The following is a 19,566-nucleotide window of genomic DNA, read 5'->3' as shown; positions in this document are numbered from 1 at the left end:
GAGCAGCTGCATGTGTCACCGACGGCGCCGTCGTCGTTCGCCCCTCTGCTGGAGAACGCTTGATAAATCGGATTCGCGACGCAGTTAAGAATGGGCGGTTGAGTCATCGCGGCCAAATTTGCCGGCACTACCGGCTGGGAGGTTGTTGTAGGGTTGCCTGCTGGATTCGGATCGTGTGTGGGTGGAATCACGGAACAAACAGTTCAACTTGAGTCTCTGCTTTTATTTGCAAGGTTTCTGTTAATGGCATAGACGGACTTAAATGTTAAAGCGGAATTGAATTATTATTAAATTTCTATTTTTAAACCTATGCACGTCTTTTTAATTAATTAAAAAGCGGACGAATGTATTATTAACGTTAAACTAGGCGTTATTTCATTTTTAAATTTCTCTTTCTGGTCTGTTCTATTTTTTATTCCAATTTGTCAAGGAAGATTGAGCCAATAGAGCTGGCTTTGAAATGTATTTAAAGAATCCACTGCTAACTGGATGATGAAAGAAGGCTTGAAATCGGACTCTTTCTCAGATTGATTTTACCGACAGAGCAGACTGTGACACTGATTGAAAAATGGCTCTCGGACGAAAATACCTGGCCGACCCATTGTCAACGCTGAACCATTCTGGCACTATCCTATTTTGTTTCTATCGATTCTCTCCGCAGCAGTCCGTAAAATTCCCTCAGTTTTGAGCCCGGCCGTAAATTTTAATTGTTCTCGGCAGAAGCAACAAAAGTCGTTTGTGCGCCGCACACGACTTGGTGAAAAGGATGTGCATCACGTTTGCTGCATTGAGTCGCGCCACGACGGCAGGCAGGCAGCACAACGAGCATTAAGTTTTATATTATTGTTCTGGCCATAAATACGAGAGCCTTCCTTATAGCTGTTGGTTGCCATAGCTGGCTGACTTGATGATATTCACGCCTGGGAAAGCGTGACGCGTATTATGGCAGCCTCATGTATAATACACGCGCGCAGCGGCGAAATGCTCTTTTGGAAATAGTACTCCCGCGATGGAAGCAAGGTTCTTTGTTTTTGTTGTGTTATCTCGCCGGCTGCAGTCTCTCATGCATTCGCATTACACCGCGCACAGCCACTCAGATATGACGAAAAGTATGGAGAGAAAGAGACGCTCTCCAGCTCGTTCCGTTTGGGTTTCTTTCCCAAGTTATTGACCTAAAAGTGCGTGTGCATGCACTCGTGTTTGTTCCCAGCGCTCGTCTGAAAATCCTGTCTAGTATTTATTAATAATTCTCTACCAGAGGAAAAAAATAAAGAATACAATACCTGTGGTATATACTTGAAATTTTAAATCCATACCTTTGTCAAAGAATAATAATTTTAAATCAAATTTAAGTTTACTCTTTTTGTTGAAATAAAAATATAAATAACAATTTTATACTGAAATTGAATTTCTGCCTTTTTAGTGGCAAATTGTTTTTTTTTTTTAGTATTTAATAAAGCAAATGAAAATATGGAGACGCTACATTCAATTTTTGTGTATTTGGAACTAGTATTTACATATAAATAATGTCAGCTTCTTCACATTCTCGTTTGTATCATGTTCTCCATATTTGTCATTCTAAATTTTAAGTTCAAATTATCAAGAAACGAGATCCGTTCTTATTTGATTTATAATAATATCATCATAGAATATCATAATTTTTAATTGCATTAAGTCTCACATCGATTTTAAAAGAATAATTAAACAAAAAATGAACATTGTTCAGCAAAGCAACTGACAAGAGTTTCTAGGTGTGACTTTCTGCAGCAATTTTGAAACCTCGGCAGTTTTGTAACAATATACAATATATACCTTTTAGAGCCGCCGCGGATAACGATCTCCGGTTGAATATCACCCCTTCACTGAAGTGCGGCCAAATAAAAGGGTGAAACTCGGCTTTTTCACCCATTTTTTTGTTCCCTGTACCGAAATCTTGACGATCAAGCTCTCTTCGCTCCAAGAAAAGGACACGTCGTTCCCAGAGGTCGATTAAATTTCAGTTGCAACTGCGGGGCGAGCAACAAAAAGAGGCCCCCTTGTGCTCGAAAAGACCGACCACTGCCGTCGTGGCATTTTAATTAAACTGGTCCACAACGCAGGCCGTTTTCGGCTCTAGTTTTTATGCGTTGCGTGCTGTCCAATTGTTATTATCATAAATATATACATGCTGTGCCGTAGGATTTCATGAAAAATCAGGTTCCACCGGCAGCGGCACTTAAACGTCAATCAGAGAGCAATTTTCGGTGGCGCGGACAAGTTTTTATAGCTGCTACCTGCCTGCGTTCTCATTACACACCATTATGCTGCTTTTTCGTATTTTATTGATTTCGGTTAGAAAAGAAAGGCGTGCTTCATTAGTCGCCCATTGTGTGTGTGTGACCTATAGAAGAAAGGGGTACCGACAGTCCGGGTGGAATGAAAGCCTCCTTTTCCCTTCATTAGGGGACGAAAAGGGTGCACGCAGGCATTTAAGAAAATGGCACCGACACGACGAGGCTCAGCCTTTTCCTTTTCCGCCTAATTCCCACTTTGAGCAGCACGGACGAGCGGACGCCCACGCTCGCTCCGCCGGCGGGCTGGCTGCCTCAGAATATCGATTAGGCATTATCAAGAGAGATGTTTGTTGCAAAAAAGGGAGAACTCTAATGGTCGGGGTCGGAAAATCGATTTTGCCACAGCCTCAATTGTTCCCGCTCGCTCGCCGCCTACAGAGTATTCCACTCTCAATATATTGACTGGAAAGCATGTTCCAAGGGTTCCTGAATTGACTTATGGATTCACATTTGAAATTTGCTTCCTCTGAGGACGATATTTGAAAAGGAACTTTCATTGAAACTGCCAATTTTTTCCTCATGTGAATATAATCACATAAATTAGGCAAAAAGATAAAAAAAAAATTACCTTACGTTATAACTTGTATATATTTTTGGAAATCGATTCAAATGTTCAAATAGCTTTTACAAAAACATAACTTTCATAATTAAAATTCTGCAAGCATCACACTTTATCGATTACCACCTCAAACTTTCATCGATAAAAATGATAACAAATGGCAAAAGTTTTGCTCTCAAGCAATTTATCGTGCGCCGACTTTTGACTCGCCATATATATTCGGCGCTTTTATTCTCGCCTGCGAGTTCAACTGGTGACTTATCTCTCTGGGTAGAAAATTGTGCATTTCAAAATGGAAAATAACACACGGGCGGCTGCTTTTTCTCTTTCCATGCTGTCACTTTCAAGATTCGTTTTTCAAGCTAGAAACTTTTGTTCTCATTGCTATTTCTGTGTGTTTCTGTAGTGGAGGCCGCAGCTCTCACCCCCAACAGCACCGAGGGAGCAGCGGCGGTGGCAGTAGCTCTTGGAACTACGACGGCGGCGGTGGAACGAGGTACGCCACCCCACCGGACCCCAATTTCCCTGAGGAAGGCCCGGCAAGACCAAATCCTGCAGCGCCTTCTTCGCCCGTTCAATCCACCCCTTCAGGTGCCACCACCCCATCCTCTCACATCAATTCTACCTCTGGCCGTGGCAGCAAGGGCAAACGCTCAAAGCACAAGTGAGTATTTTTTTTCTTTTCACACTGACAATGTGTACAATTTTTATTTTTACTTAAAATTTTATATTTGAATAAAAAAATTTATATTTATACTATTTTAAATTTATTTTTTTAATTCTTTTGAAAAAAAATTTAAAAAAACTTTAAACAATTTTTTTTCTATTTTTCCAGACGTCTTTCTAAGACCAGCATAGCTGCGGCAGGCAGTGGATCCGACTCGGATGCTCACAGCAGTGGCCGGGGTTCTCGTTCCCGTTCCTCGAGTCACTCCAGCTGTAGCTCAAGTCACTCCAACGCCTCCTCCTCCTCAAGTTCGGCGTCATCTCGGTCCCCTAGTTCCAGCAAGTCTTGTTCTCCTGGTAGCCGATCACACCCTAGGTTCCTACAGTCTTCGGTCTCACACCACAACAGTGTCTCTTCACATTCGTCCACTTACGCAGACGACCGCCGGCCACTGGCCATCTGCGTGAGGAACTTACCATCTAGGTCTAGTGGTGAGTCTATTTGAAAACTCCAAACACTGATCACCTTTTTAATTTTTGTTTTCTATTACTGTTGCAGATACTAGTTTAAAAGACGGTTTATACCATGAGTACAAGAAGCATGGGAAGGTGACCTGGGTCAAGGTAGTTGGCCAAGGTGGTGACCGTTACGCTTTGGTGTGTTTCAAAAAGCCTGAGGATGTAGAAAAGGCGTTAGAAGTGTCGCAAGACAAGCTATTTTTTGGATGCAAGATCGACGTGGCGCCTTACGAGGGGTTCGATGTGGACGACAATGACTTCAGACCATACGAAGCCGAGCTCGATGAGTTTCACCCAAAAGCAACAAGGACCTTGTTCATTGGCAACCTGGAGAAAGACATCACTGCTTCAGAAATCCGGAAACACTTTGATCAATTTGGTGAAATTATCGTGAGTGCCGAATCAGCAAGTTTTAAAGCGAAACGACCTTCAAATTTAAAACTTTGCTCGCAGGAGATTGATGTGAAGAAACAAGGCGCCGCCGCATCCTACGCCTTTTGCCAGTACGCAGACATCGGCTCTGTCGTCAAGGCGATGAGGAACATGGATGGAGAACACATCGGCAACAACCGAATAAAACTGGGCTTTGGAAAATCAATGCCCACAAACTGTGTCTGGGTAGATGGCATCTCAGGTAATTTACTAATGAATTAAAAAAATTCTTTTACTCATTTTTTTCTTTTGCATTTGCAGCAGAGACAGTGTCCGAAAAGTACCTGAATATGCAGTTCCATCAATATGGCCCAATTGCTCAAATAGCATTGGATAGAGATAGGGGACATGCCTTGGTGTTCTTTGAACAGCTCAGTTGTGCTCAAATGGCCGTGAAGGATATGCGGGGGACAGCGCTGAGGGGGCGAAAGTTGCAAATTGACTTTGCATCCAGGGAATGCCAGGAAGCATTCTACAGCCACCTCGAGAAATCCGGTGGAACAGCTGAAAGGCCGTGGGACAGAAGATCCTCCACCACTTCTGAACCTGCATTCGAAACAAGGTAAATTTTCCATGAATTTCCAAGTCTTCCAATTCAATTTAAATGATGAAGCTATTTTAAATCATTCGCGGTTTCCACCGGAGGTTTTGCTACTAATGACGGCTTGAATGGCGTCTGACATAAAAATATGATCATTAAAAAAAGATCGAAATTATCAGCAACTAAATTTCCTAAATTTGCTGTTCTCAGAGAGGTGCCTGCCCCCAGAGTGACTCGTTACGAAAGTGGCAGCAACTCCAGCACAAGATCAACCCCAAGAGTCCAGCCGCAGCACAGAGGCACCACCCCTGCCATTCCAGCAACCCCATCGCGGTCGTCGTCTGGCAGAAGTGGACGATCTCAGAGTGGACGATTTGAGTACTTTGATGAAATGCGCTTCAGGTATAAATTTTAGAAAACAAAAATCAATTTATTCAGGTTCTAATTTTATTTTAATTTTCAATTACAGAGCTGCCGAGGGAACCCATCCGCCCGCTGGCGCTCATGATGACAGTTACGAACAAGAATTGCGGGACTACGGCTACTCTCAACGCGAGAGACGTGATTTTGATGGTGATCCGAGTCAAAACGCTTCGCCTTCTGCCTTCGACGACGAGCCGGGCTCCACGGCCACAGGCTCGATCGTAGCCCGGCGGAGCAGCAGGCAGAAGAGCACTGCCAGCGAGCCGGCAGATCCCAGCCAGTCTCCTCCTCTCCGGCACACTAGTCCATCAGGCCGGGGAGACAAACTAGGAGGCCGATTTGGCAACAGCAGGATCCACTCGCTGTCGCCGAGCCCCTTGAGAGACCACTCGCCCGACAAAGAGGCGGGCAGTGAGAAAGACTCTGTCAGTGGTAGTGTTAATAAATCATGTGATCTCAGAGACCCTAGAATTGAAGATAGGTTAAAAGCAACAACAAGTGGTAATATTAGTGAGATAGAAAGGACTACACGCAGCGGTGGCAGCAGGTACAATGACAAAAGCGGTGATTCGTTGGCCTTGCCCCCACCGAGTGCGCCCGACAGTGAAATCAAACACCTAGAGAAGGAGCGGGTCCACATCCAACTGCTCCTAGGGCAGCTCGAGCCGCACAGCTCGGGGGATGAGGCAAGTGCCGTGAAGCGCCTCAAGATCAACAAGCCACCGGTGGACATGATGGAGAAACTGCGCAAGGTCGCTGCCGAACCCCGAAGACTGTCAGACCTGAAGGGGCGGCGCATCTCTACGGAGGGCTTCTTCAAGGAGCACCACAGTCACGGCCCGCACTACAATATTCCAAAACGACGTAAGACTGAGAGTTCCTCTGAGAACGACTACAGTGGACACCACCACCACCATCATCATCACCATCACCGAGACTCATCTGACAGCAGCCGGCCGGGCACGCCCCTCTGCGACGAGCGACCAACCGACCCGCGTAAGCCACGCGAGCGCTGCCTTGACGTCATGAGCCTCCCGCTGCCCAGGTTTGCGCACCAGGTGTTGTCACCACGCACCTCCAGCACCGGCAAGACCATTTACACCATCAAGTCTCCACCGCCGGCGTGCATCCATCCGAACAAGCACAGAGACTCAACCTCCTCGGTCACGTCCACCTCCTCGGCCAAATTGGTTGAGGAAAGGCGCCCGTCTGCCTCGTCAGACACTCCTGCTCCAGTGCTGGGCGAGGTCAGCAGTCCCAGCATGGTCCCCTCCTCGCCCAGACAGGAGGAGTCGTCCGACTCGGACGAAGATTCAGCCCGAGTTTCACCAACTCTGGAGGAGCGAATACGGATGCTGGACGAGAAGTACGAAAAGTGGTCAGGGACGCGGACCCTGACGGCTACAACGGCGACGGCGGAAACTCTGCAGAAAATCGATAACGAGAAACTGAAGCTTCGAACCAAGCTGCCTGATCTCAATGAAATCGGCAGCCGCCCCTCGGAAATCGTCAAGTCGCTGCTGGCCAAGCGCAGTGTCTTTGACGAAGACTCCAAACGTCTCGAGAACTACAACGAAAAGTACGAGCCTAAGGAGTTCCCTGCCGCGTCGCCCTCCTGGACCACCAAGGGGCTGACCACCAAGTTTCAGACTTTGAAGACTGAGGCGAAGGACGTTCTGCCCTGGAACAACAAGCCTGCCACTCAGGTGCCGGCGGCGCTGACCAGTCCGGTGACCTCACCCAAGTCCATCCTTCGGGGGGCACCGTTGACCCCGACGACGCCCACGGCCCCTGTTCCAGCAGTTAAAGCAGTTCCTCCGCCTGTCAAGCTGACACCAAAGACAAGCGTAGCTTCTCCTGTAGTGACGTCGCCGCGGCCCCTGCCGTCAACGCCGTCCAACTTGGCGATGTTGCCCTCTGTATCGTCGCCAAAGGGGCTGCAGTACCCCTTCCCAAGTCATCCGCCGGTGCCGACGACCCCACCGCCGCCGCTTCAGCAGCCGCTGAGTTTGGCTTCTTCTGCGGCGCCGCCGGCCGCGACCACCGCGAGCTGCACAGCGTCGTCCTCGACGGCTGCCGTTTCCTTGGTGACTGCCTCACAATTGCTCACGTCCCCACCTGTGAGGAACAGTCTGACCACTTGCCAGCCCCCTCTCTCCAGCCCAGTACAATCCGCCAGTCCCGCGGTCAGCATCGTGGCGGCCACAGAGCTGACGGCCACGGCCGCGGACTGGTCCTCAAGACTTGAAGTCAGCAGTGGTAAGGACACAGCCGGCAGCAACAACAACATTCCGCAGAGATCATCTCCGAGTAGTACGTACCTGCCAACACCGCCACCCTCTGTGTGTAGTTCACCCTCAGTTTCCTCTGTCTCAAGCATAGCAACGACTTCAGCCAAAAGCAGCCCACCCCCATTGTCAGATGGTTAGTAAAATTACCTTTTTATCTCTTTTTATCTATGAAAAAATTCAAAATCTATGTGTCGCGCTTATAAAAATTATTTCGTTTATATTTTTAAAACATAGATTTTTTATTCTTATTTTGTTAATTAGTTTTTTATGAGCAGTAATAGCTGTACAATAATGACGTTAATAATAACTGATTCTGAACTAATAATTTAAGATTATTTTAAATATTTAAAAAAAAAATATTATCACATAATCATAAAATTAATTTATTCATGTCAATCGTATTTATAAAGATTTAAAACTTTGTGTGCATTAAGGTCTATAAAAATGATTAAAAAAAAATATCAATTTCCCAATTTTTAATTTTTCCAATCTTTTTGTTCCAGGGAGTCAGGTCTCACCAGATGTGCGTGCGGTTTCTCCACCTCCACGCATACCTTCACCTCCTATACAATCAGCGCCGCAACCAACCCTACCAATGGTTGTAGACACCACCCTGAGCTCCTCTCTGCCTGGTCTCGAAAAAGAACCCTCCATATCACCTGCTCGCACCTCTCCCGAGCCTGACGTGGTTCCTGAGCCAGCAATTAAGCAGCAGCAGATCAGCAGCAAACCTGTGCCAAAGAAAGAGAACTGCATTGCCGTCAGCAAGGAGAGTAGCAAGGAGAGCAGTAGCAGCAGCAAGTCGAAGTCTTCATCGAGCAGTACCTCTTCGACGAGCAGCAGCAGCAGCGCCAAGAGCGACAAAGACAAAGAACATGCAAGCAGGCACAGCAGAAAAGAGCACACCTCCAAGAAGGAAGGCAGCAGCACTTCGTCCTCCTCGCACAAACACAAGCACTCCTCCGACCACAAGAAGGAGACCCCCAGCAAGGAGACGCTGGAACGGAAGGACAGCTCCGAAGGCGAGAAGAAAAAGGACAAGAGAGACAGTAGCAAAGAACCAAACAAGTCTGCAAACAAGTCACTCAATGTGCCTGCTGCTGTGGGCAACAAGAGGCGCGTCAGCTCTCAGGACAGTCTGGAAAGCAACACCAGTAGCACCCAGAGGTCCTCGACCACCAGCAAAGAAGCGTCACTGGAGCCTGAGGTCAAGAAACCAAAGCTTTCTCCCACTTTAGACAGCAGCAAGTCATCAAAAAAGATTTTTGATCGAAGAGAATCCAAGGATTCTAGAGAATCAAAGGAATCGAGGGAATCCAAGGACTCGAGAGAATCTAAAGACTCGAGAGAATCTAAAGACTCCAGGGAATCTAAAGAGCCCAGAGAGTCAAAGGACTCTTCCAAAGATGCTATAAAGGATGCTACCAAAAAAATGGAGGTTAAGAAGGTGGACGAAAAGCAGAGAGTGGATGACAAACAAAGAGTAGAGAAAAGGCACGAGCGTAAATCGGAGGAAAAGAAACACGAGTCCAAGAGCAGCAGCAGCAGTAGCAGCCGAAGCCAAGAGCACCGCTCTAAGGACCATGAAAAACTGAAAAAGAAGTCCAAGGTGGACAAAGAACCATTGCGCGAGTCTTCTTCCGCCAAGAAAGATGAAAAACCACCAAGTTTGCCAAAACCCAAAGAGGAGGAACGTGAAAACGAGGAGGATGCAAATCACCGGTACAAACCAAAGAAAGACTCGAAAGACAAGGAGCGAAAACACCACAGCTCCGAGTCTTCTTCCAAAAAGGAAAAGAAACTGGAAAAGCGCAAGGAGGAAGAGACGCCAAAGCCTATGAAAAAGAAGGACAAGCCGAGAAAACTCGATTCTGACAGTGAGTCCGAGTTCACTGACGGAGGTCGCCCGAAACAACACTCGATCTTTGACATTGTGGACGAGGGGCCTGTTTACATTTCCATGTATGACAAAGTCAAAGCACGCTCTACCAAAAACATGCAAAAACAGGAGGAGGAAAAGAGGCAAGAAAAGTTGAAAAAGAAGTTTGACCAGCTTAAGCAGTCAAGGGCCAAACGAGAGGAGAAAAAGAGATCAACCTCGTGGGACGAGGACTCCGACTCGGACCTTGACCGTGAGAAGAAAAGGAGGTCGCACCAGATGTTCATGACCAGCTCAAGCGAGGATGAGGGAAAGATCAAGAGAATTCCTCACAGTGACATTTCTTCTGCCTCTGACGATGGCGGACAAAAACTCAGGGAGAAAAGGCGCTCCCGAGCTGGTTCGGAAGAAAGTGACGAAGAGGGTCTTGCACGCAGCAAGTATATTCCTGGCTCAAGGAAGGCCTTCAAACCCAAAATCACGTCTGACACTTCTGATTTTGAGGAGATGCAGCACCAAAAGCACGCAAGCAAGCCTCTGTCCTCTTTCAACATTTACACAGATAGTGATAATGATGATATTAAACCAAAGTTGCCATTCATCAAGGCCAAGTCTAGGGAGCGATTTGACACCTCTGAGGACGAAGCAAAGATGGAGCGAATCAGGAGAAAAAGTTCGGAGGGTGAAACTCCTGCCAAGGTGCACAAAAAGAAGCAGAAGAAGCTGTCCTCCAGCAAAAAGAATTCCATCAGCTCGGAACGCCTCTCTGAATTGGACATTGATGAAGTTGAAGTGCGCCTGGAGCGTCTTGATGAGAACAGAATCAAAATGGAAACATCTCCCACCTCTCTTCTGGATCAAAACAAGAAACACCAGTCAAAGAGGGAAAGGAAACGATCGGGCCACAAGAGTACCGAAAAGAAGGAGCAAGTCAAGGAGGAGAGCAAAAGCAAAAAGAAAAAGAACAAGAAGGAGTCGCAGATCAAAGATTCTACCAAGATGGAGGACATTTTTGGCCCACTTTCGGACAACTCTGACGAAGAGACGCGCGTCTACTCCAAACCAATCAATAACAACGAACCTGCTAAGAAGCTCACAGTCTCACAGGTGTTCACTTCTGATTCCGACTCAAATGTGGAGATCCCCGTTCCTCCGCCATTGCCTCAGCCCATTGTAAAAGCAGAGCCAATTGTTGAGGTGCCGGTGAACCACGTTGAGGAGCGGCGTTACTCTGAGGAGAAAAAGAAAAAGAAGGACAAGAAGAGCAAGGACAAAAGGCGAGAAAAACAAAGAGAGGACTTTAAAATTAAGGTCGAACCTAATGACGATTCCCTTGAGGAGGCTGGAAGGAGCCTAGAGTCAAAACTCATGGAGGAGCTACCCGAGGAGCCCAAACCTGTGGAGCCTGACGTCTTCCGCTTCACCGACGACGAGAGCGTTGAGTCTGTTGGAAAAGTCAAAAAGAAAAAGAGGAAGAAGTCCAAGGACGAGAAGTCGAGGCACAGGGATGAGCACAAATCTTTCAAGTCAACCTCCGAGGAGAGACCAAAGAGCCCCAAAAAGAAGGAAAGCACCCCTCCTGAGGCGAGAAAGATCACCAAGCACTTTCCTGAGGTTGAGGCCTTTGATGATCTCGCGTCGCCCACGCAAAAGAAGAAGCCGGAAAAGTTCATCCCTGGTTTTGGTAAAGACGTGGACGAGAGCGTACACGAGGACGCGATCAAAAGCATTTCCAAGTTCGAGGAGGATCACAAAGTTCCCGAGCCTGAAGAGCCTGTTCCTGTCGTTGTACCTCCACCACCACCTCCACCACCTGAGGAGCGAGAAGAAAAGCCGCGAACTGGCATCTCTCAGGAGGAGACAGAAGATGCAGTGGCCGCCCTGCTTGGCGAGACCTTCGACTTCCGACGGTTCAGCGACGAGGGCGAGCCTCCTATCATCGAGCCCAGCCCTCCAATGCTCAACCAAGAGGACGTGGCTAACGAGGAGTCGCACTCCGAGATCCAGCAGGCCGTTGAGAGTCTTAAATGCGTCATGCCAGGTCAGTTGACCCCGCCGAGCGACAAGGATAAGTGGAAATCGCCACCTGAGTCGGCCAAGAAGGACGAAGAGCGTCCAGAAACTCCTCAGTCTGAGCACGACTTGCAAATCGACGAGGAGGCACACAGTGAGGATGAGGATGGCCTTCCCTACCCTGGCAACAGGTTTGACGAACCGCCCAAGACACCTGACATTAACCTTCCTCCAAAGACACCGGACACAGCGCCGAGAACTCCTGACATCGATTTCTCGCGTCCGCCCAAGACACCTGATTTTCCTGCCGCCTACTACCAGCAGCAGCAAGAGAAGGAAAGGCAGAAGGCGGTGCTCAACGACTTCAACAGCAAGCTGGCCGCCGAGGACGACTCGTCACTCATGTCCCCAGACATCAACAAGCAGATCTCAGACATTGTCGATTCGAAAATCTTGGACGACAAGTCTCAGTCGTCGCCTCCCAGGGAGGAAGAGCGCGCGTTCAGTGCTGTCACTGAGCAGAAGGAAAAGGATGACGCGGCGGCGGCTGCGGCCGCTGCTGCGGCTGAGGAAAAGCAGAAACTGCCGGCCATTGTGGTCGAGGAACCGCCCAAGACGCCTGTGGTTGAGAAGGAGCAGGCTGCGCCCAAAGAGGAAGTGCAACCGGTCAAAGTTGAGCAGCCTCTCAGGGTCACAACGCCAATCGTCAAAAAGGTCAGTTACTTTAAAATATTCCTGCAAAATTATCTTATTTTAAAACCTTTTTATTGTGATAATTAAATTTTTAATTAATTGTTAAGTATTAAAATTTAAAATAAATATCATAAAATTAAAGTAAGAATAACCTATTATAAAAATTTATTTAACTAAATTTTTACACCAATGCATAGCAAAAATTAAAAATTTTAAAACTAATCTTAAATGATATTTTCAAATTTAATTCATAATAAAAATGTTTCATTCAATGTTACAGGTGGATGTTCCTGTCATTCGAGATCTGGCCAGCCAAGTTTTGCCCAAACCAGAGCCACCTAAGGTTGAAATCAAACCACCTGTTGTGGAAGAGCCTCCGAAGCCAAAAGAGCCTAGCATTGAACGGGAAGTCACTCCAGCCCGCGAAGAGCCACCCAAGCCAGAGCAAGTCATCACTCCTGATGAAGTCAAGAGCGACGGCTCTGAACTTCTCTCTCCTGACTCCAAAATGGGATCCCCCTCAAACGACGAAATCACCACCAGGTCGCGCCGTGGAGGCAGAAGCCGCCGCGGCAGCCGAGGAGGAATTTCCACCAGAAGGTCTGCCAGAGGCAGTGGAAGCAGAATTGCCAGGGACGGAAGTTCCGACATTGTCGCCACACCAGAGTCGAAAGAAAAACAGGAAAGTCAGGCTGAAGAGTCCTCTGAAGAACACAAGGAGGAGGTCAAGGGCAGGAAGCCTCGCAAGGGGCGCAGGAAGAAGACTGAGAGTGAGTGCGAAGAAAAGGGCAAGCCGCGAACAGCCTCTGAGTGCACAGACGTGTATGAATTCCATGATTCGGACGACGAGGACTTCCAGTTCGAGTCCAAGAGCGTGTCTGGATTGTCTCCAACCAAACCAGAAGAGAAGATTCATGAACCACCCCCACCACCACCACCTCCAGAGGTGGCAATTCCAGCTGTGGTGGAGGAAAAGATTGAAGAGAATCTTGATGAAAGTCACATTGATGACCACGGAGCGTCTGAAGATGAAGGGAAACTTTTGCACCCACCCCTGTCAGGAATGGCCAACGTCAGGTCACCACCTGCGACTAGAAAGTCACGCCGTCTTCTTGAGAAAGACACTAGTCGTAGCACAGTGGATGATGTCATTGAAGAGGTAGTCAAAGGCAACTTCAAGGTGGATGATTTCATTGAGAGTTCACCCAAGAAACCTGCAAGTCGCGGCAGAGAAGAGGAGGAAAGGAAGCCTCTTGGCAGAGCTGTCAGGGGCGGATCAGTCAAACCAGACGAGGAGGAGGAAAAGGGGCCCGAAGAAAAACCAGTGGCCCTTTGCACGCCTTCCGTCGCGCCTCCGAAAATGTCTCCACCGGTGCCTCAAAAGGTCATTGAACTGGCCAAAGGAGCGGTCCAGCCCCATCCAGCTCATCTGCATGTCAAAACTGGAGACCAGCCAGAGGAGCCAACCACCCTCATCGACCCAGTCACAGGTCTACTCATGCCAATGCGCGAGTCCGAGGAAGGCCAGTACATTCCTGTCACAACATCGGCAGGTGTGCTCGTCATCAACCCTGCAGACGCAAGATTCGGCCGACAACCCCTGAGGTAAAGAAAAACAAAATTAAATTAATTCTATTCTGAATTTCAATTTTCCTTTAATTAACAGATTTTTACTAATTAAATTTTTTTATCAACTTACAGACTTCCGCCTGGGGTTCGTGCGCCTCTTGTATCTGCTCCTCCTGCAGGTCCGCCTCCAAATGTGCCAAAGCCTGCAGTGGTTCAACCACCTCAACAACAACAACAACAGGCTCCCTCCGCTCTGGTGACCAAAGTGCAACAGCCGCCTCCCGTTCCAAGTCCAAACAAGTCTCAGCCGAGTGCTGTAATCGCTCCGCCTGCGCCTGCCGCAGCTCGAGTGACCAGTACCCCATCCAGAATTGTTACCCCTGCACAGCAAGCACCACCACCACTGATAAGTCAGGGTGTGGTCAAGGTCATGACTTCAGCCCCGCCACCAACCTCAACCATTACTGTGGCAAAGGTAATTTAAACATTTCATATCTGATTTATTTCATTCAAAACTACTATTAATTTTAGAATAATTGTAAATTGAACTTGCAGCATAAAATTAGGATGATATTTTTCAATGTATTAACAAAAAATTAAAAATGCTCTTTTTTTCTATTAAAGGTGCAGCAGCCTCCAATGGCTCATCCTCAATCAGCACCGCCAGTGGCAAGGGGCTACCCTCCAAGGTCAGAAGGGCCTACGGCTGCCTATCCGCCGTGGCCTCCGACTTCCACTCCCGTTTCGGTGGTGCAGTCGGCTCCACCCCTGCCACACCCGTCTGTCATCACAGCTGGGGCTCGAGGCGTCGAGTTGCCTCGACCTGCTCACATGGGACCAGCAACTGTGCCCACGCCTCCTGCGGCTCACATGACACCTGCACACAGCAGACTGGTCACTATGGCCAGTTCACCTCCGGCCAGGATGACTGTGACTGCCTCTCCACCAGTGCAAAGGTCACTGACCATCACGCCGTCTTCATCGCCAGGACTTTCGCACACAAAGGTGTCGCCGCTGCCGCCTGGACGTCAGCCAGTGGCTAAGCCAATGCCTCCTCAGGTAAATTAAATATTGATAGTTCAAATAAGTCTCTTTTTAAGCCATAATTCATACTAAGCAACACAATCACAAGACATAATTAAATATCAAACACTGTCACAATTACATTTTACATTTTAACAACTTATTTGTTAAATAATATTGTTTTTCCATGTGATTTATATTTGATCTTGATAATGTTTTCTAACTCAAATAACATAATTTTAATCTTATTTTCCAACAGATTCCCGTGGCCCATTCAAGCAGTCACTTGACCTCAGTATTGGAGCCTGTTTCGAAACCAATGCCTGGAGTAGTGCCCTACCACCCTCAGCCTGCTCATTCTGGCGCTTCACAGTTCCCTCCGGGCTATCGTCAAGTTGAGCCCCTGAAGGTCAAACCAGAAAAGAAGCCTGACTCAAAAGACGAGCTTCCTCTGTCTATGTTGCCACCACGGTTGCGGGTTGGTGCCGTTGCAAGAACTGCGGCCGCCCTGCCTGGCGCCAGTGGCCTGGCCACCGAACCACCCAAGGTGGACGTCAACATGAGCGGCTGCATTGTGGCCAACCAGCAGCAGCAGGTGCCGCCCGCAAGGAGCGGTAGCCGCGAGTCGCCGCTGTCCAGACCGCATCTCACGCACGCCCAGGTGTTACAGGCAGGAATGCCCATCCCAGCCTACGAAGCGTCACTGGTAAGTTTCGCAATTTCTTATTCTGGCATGGGGTGTTATTGGTTGCTGAGCTGCTTCAGACACTAACATGAGTGCTTGTGATATAAGAGATATTGTTTTAGGGGCCACAATTTGAAATTGATTGAGATAGATTTAATAATAATTGGATAAATACAAAATTAGATTTTTTTTTTTTCAAGAAAATAAAAATTTTTATTTGTGCTATCAGAAAAAAATGATCAATTTCTATCAAATATTGGCTTTTTTCTTCCTATATTTTCTGGTGGTGGTTTCTTTCACTTGACTAATTGGGTGCTGCATGCTAACAGCAACAACACGCCGTCGAGCCGCCAGTAACGGCCAGCGGAGGCTCAGCGGCCTCTGCTTATTACGTGCCTCCGCCTTCTCTGCCCCCGCCCTCTCATCACCTCACCTCCGGAGGACAGGTTATTGAGAGGGTCCGGAACCGTCCAAGCGCCTGCGCCGCAGGAGCACGCCCGCTTTCGCCGCCTCCTGCCCACCAACAGGTACCTTCGTTGGGAACCAATTAGAGAAAGATTTTCTGCTTTTGCATGATAGACCTTAGTTTTTTTATTTTGTTTTGAAAATTATTTCTATTTCGTTCTCAAACTGACCATCTTTGTATTTTTTCTTACAGGGTGAACAACATGTGGCGTACGGTGGCATCGCTCACCACCACCTGAGACCAGGGCCAAGTGCCCCGAGGGACCTTTACTTGGTGCAGCAGCACTTATACCACCAGCAGCTCATGAGGGCGCAGCAGGAGCACCTGCCGCATCACTACCACCACCTGCCACCAGGTATGTGCTTTAAAATTCAAATGGAGTACTCAATTTTTGTTTAGTTTTAATTTTCTTCATGATTATATTTCAAAATATAACGCTTATATAAAATGATTTCTAATTTTGTCTCAGGTGCGGTGCGCTCTCCAGCAATCCCAGGACTTGAGACTCAGAAGGCTGATCAGCCAGAGGCCGGTGGCGAGGCCATGGGGGTTCACAGTCCACCCTTGGAGCTCCGCCGGCCTGCCAGTCGCGGCGCCAGGCACGGCCCAGTGCCCCCGGCACACCTGTTGTCGCCACACGACCGCAGCACAGACTCGCCCCAAGTGGCCACCGTCTATGGCGGCGCCCAGCGACTCATCCACCACCAACACCTGGTTGACGAGCGCCTCGCCCCCAGAGGCCTGCCGCTGCCTGGACACCTGCACAACCAGCAGTATGTTGTCTACGAGGACGAGTACAACAGGCATGAGCCGCCTCCAGCGCACCACCGTTTGGCTGCGGCGGGGGCTGTCCACCCCAGGGTACACCCCATTCCTGCCGCAGAGGCGCCGCCAACCCTGCCTCTGCTGCAGACGCCACTAATGCCACCCTCGCAACCCCAGGATGCGCTCTTGGACGTAAGAAATTTTGTTATTTCTTGTGCGCATCAGTTTTTAATTGATATTTTATTTCTAATTGCAGCGCTATCCAATTGTGTGGCAAGGCATGCTGACCCTGAAGAATGACTCAGCCTGCGTCCAGATGCACTTTGTCCATGGCAGCCGCTCAATTGCTGAAGACTCCCTACCCAGAAATGAGAATGGTTCAGCTGCTCTGCTCAAGATCGCTCAGAGGATGAGACTCGAACCAAGTCAACTTGAAGGTGTCACCAGAAAAATTCAGGTGAATATTGTTACCTTGATATTTTTTATTAACATTTTTGTATAATAATCAGTCAATGTAATGATGAAACCAATTTTTAAGACATTTTTATAATTTTTACTCACTAATTTGCAATTTCAGGCTGAGAAGGAGCACTGTGTGCTTCTGGCTCTGCCCTGTGGCTTGGACGAGCATGACGTTCTACTGCAAAGCAGCAACCTGTATACCGGATTCCACAACTACCTAATGCAGAAATCAGCAGCGGGCATTGTCAACACCCAGAGCAGGGAAAACCCGCAAGCAACTGTAAGCATCAAGTTTCAATATCTCAGATTTTTAAACTTCCATATAAATAATTGCAAAAACAACAAAAAGCATTTTTAAATGATAACTTTTTTCTCAATTTTATTTCTCTGGAAAGGTGTTAAATATATTTTTATATTTCTAGCACTCGTATGTGGTCCACATCTTTCCTGGCTGCATGTACGCCGCTGACCAGCTTGGCCGCATTGCGCCCGACCTCATGACCCGAGTGAAGAACATCTCGCACCTGCTGATTGTCGTCGCCACCAACACGTAACTCTCGAGCAAAAGGAAATCTTCCCAATTTCAAAAACAGACAAACATAGTCGATCAATGTACACTCTAATTACACATAAGAATACGAGACTCAATTAATATCGATATGCGCAGCTGGCTAAATATGTGGATGGTAATTATCGCTGATTGTATTTCTGTTGTTCGATGTTGATGTTGGGTTTTCCGCCATCGGAGAAACGTAATATATATTAAAAAAGAAAAATATTCACTTCAGAAAAAAGAAACTTTTGAAGTTGGGAGGGGAAATCGATTGTGAGAAGGAAGGAATTAAGGGTGCGTAGCATCTCGAGTAACCAGCCACTAACCCAGAGTGTAAAACTAAAGTAAAAACACAGAAGAAGCTTCCATCATCTCTTATCTTAACGAAAGCATAAGTGAATAATTATTAATGACGATAATTATTATAATAGAGATAAAGGCAAAAAGTATAATGGTAAAAATTGTTATTCTTCAAAAAGAACACACGACACAGAAATACAAACAAACCACACACTCACTCACATGATAATATCCAATATTATTAGGCCTACTCTCGTCATCAAGTACTACTACTGCTATTATTACCACTTAATTAAGTAACAGACACTGTTGTTCAGAAGCAAGAAGTTATTTTTATATATGTCTATTTTTTTGGATTTCTGTTTCCATTGGTTCTCTATAATGCTGTCACGAGAGAGTGCAAAGCACAAGTTCGTTCGACTCCCCCACACATTTTTAGATGTTTTAATTTGGATTTATTCGCCCAAGAATTGGTTTACTAATTTATTTATTTTAGCGTGTAAGTTAAAAACACAGGACTTGGATGTTTATTCTCGATTGAATAATGAAAACTCTAAACTGAAGTCAGTCATCATCCGACCTCATACGAGAAAAAAAATACAAACACTAATTATGATAATAATCATAAATTATTATAATTATTAAACAATGCATCAAAAACATTGTACTACATTAAGGGAAAGAAACCTATTACCACTTGTTGTTGCTGTAAAAAAAACCCACCTCTTTAAGAAAAAACAAATTATATGGAAAAATGAAAATAATAAAAAAATCCCTATCGCCTAATTATTAATAAGCACTTGTAAATTTTGTATATAACATATAGATCTATGAAAGAAGATAAATAATTAATAAAAACGTAATTAAAATTAATTTGCCGATTTTTCATTTTATTTTACATCATTATTTCTTTTTTCGGGGCCATAACCCTTTGTCAAGACACATACACGAGGAAATATATATTACATACACAACATACTTACTGATATGGATCAAAATAGCAAGATAAAACTGTGACAAGAAAACGGAGTAAAAGGAGATTGAGTGTTAACTGTCCGAAATCTAAAGAATTTTTAATTCTCCGATTTGTTGTTTGCAGAAGTAAAAAAGATGCGTCTGTTTTTTTCCATTTAGCTCCACCACACATCATAAATTGTAAGCGTATAAAATATGAAGTCTTTATAGAAAGATCAATAGATCTGAAATGGAAGCGTTTCATGTCAGTTTGCTCAAAAAATGTGTAACTCGTCTTATTAAAACGTGAATTAAAACGCAACTGTTATGTAGAACTACTGCAAAAAATTACTGTCCAGATGTGCATCTCTTTCTTATTTATCTAATAGGGCAAGCAAAAAAAAATCAATATCGGCCAGTGGAAAAATACTAAACATATA

The 19,566-nt window shown here is 46.4% G+C and overlaps 1 protein-coding gene across 3 annotated transcripts in view; it reads left to right on the top strand.

The window, feature by feature from the left end:
- The window catches only part of LOC132196648 (protein split ends), a 61,548-nt gene extending 43,314 nt beyond the window's left edge, over positions 1–18,234 (top strand). For 2 of the 3 annotated variants that reach the window (XM_059619438.1, XM_059619439.1), the window contains exons 4-21: positions 3,299–3,556; positions 3,728–4,050; positions 4,118–4,467; positions 4,531–4,711; positions 4,771–5,071; positions 5,261–5,452; positions 5,520–7,897; positions 8,268–12,370; positions 12,630–13,954; positions 14,051–14,393; positions 14,543–14,977; positions 15,201–15,647; positions 15,956–16,153; positions 16,285–16,447; positions 16,562–17,049; positions 17,114–17,314; positions 17,435–17,599; positions 17,742–18,234. In XM_059619438.1, the coding sequence (XP_059475421.1) occupies positions 3,299–3,556; positions 3,728–4,050; positions 4,118–4,467; positions 4,531–4,711; positions 4,771–5,071; positions 5,261–5,452; positions 5,520–7,897; positions 8,268–12,370; positions 12,630–13,954; positions 14,051–14,393; positions 14,543–14,977; positions 15,201–15,647; positions 15,956–16,153; positions 16,285–16,447; positions 16,562–17,049; positions 17,114–17,314; positions 17,435–17,599; positions 17,742–17,873 (11,983 nt within the window). In that variant the 3' untranslated portion in view covers positions 17,874–18,234. The remainder of the gene's footprint in view (positions 1–3,298; positions 3,557–3,727; positions 4,051–4,117; positions 4,468–4,530; positions 4,712–4,770; positions 5,072–5,260; positions 5,453–5,519; positions 7,898–8,267; positions 12,371–12,629; positions 13,955–14,050; positions 14,394–14,542; positions 14,978–15,200; positions 15,648–15,955; positions 16,154–16,284; positions 16,448–16,561; positions 17,050–17,113; positions 17,315–17,434; positions 17,600–17,741) is intronic. The other variant, XM_059619440.1, reaches the window with a different exon arrangement.
- The last annotated feature ends 1,332 nt before the right edge of the window (positions 18,235–19,566 follow it).

This window comes from Neocloeon triangulifer, unplaced genomic scaffold (assembly GCF_031216515.1).
Source record: "Neocloeon triangulifer isolate White Clay Creek 2 clone unplaced genomic scaffold, ASM3121651v1 ptg000012l, whole genome shotgun sequence".
Lineage (NCBI taxonomy): Eukaryota > Metazoa > Arthropoda > Insecta > Ephemeroptera > Baetidae > Neocloeon > Neocloeon triangulifer.
Note: the sequence above shows the minus strand (reverse complement) of the source record. Positions and strands in the feature narration are given on the sequence as shown.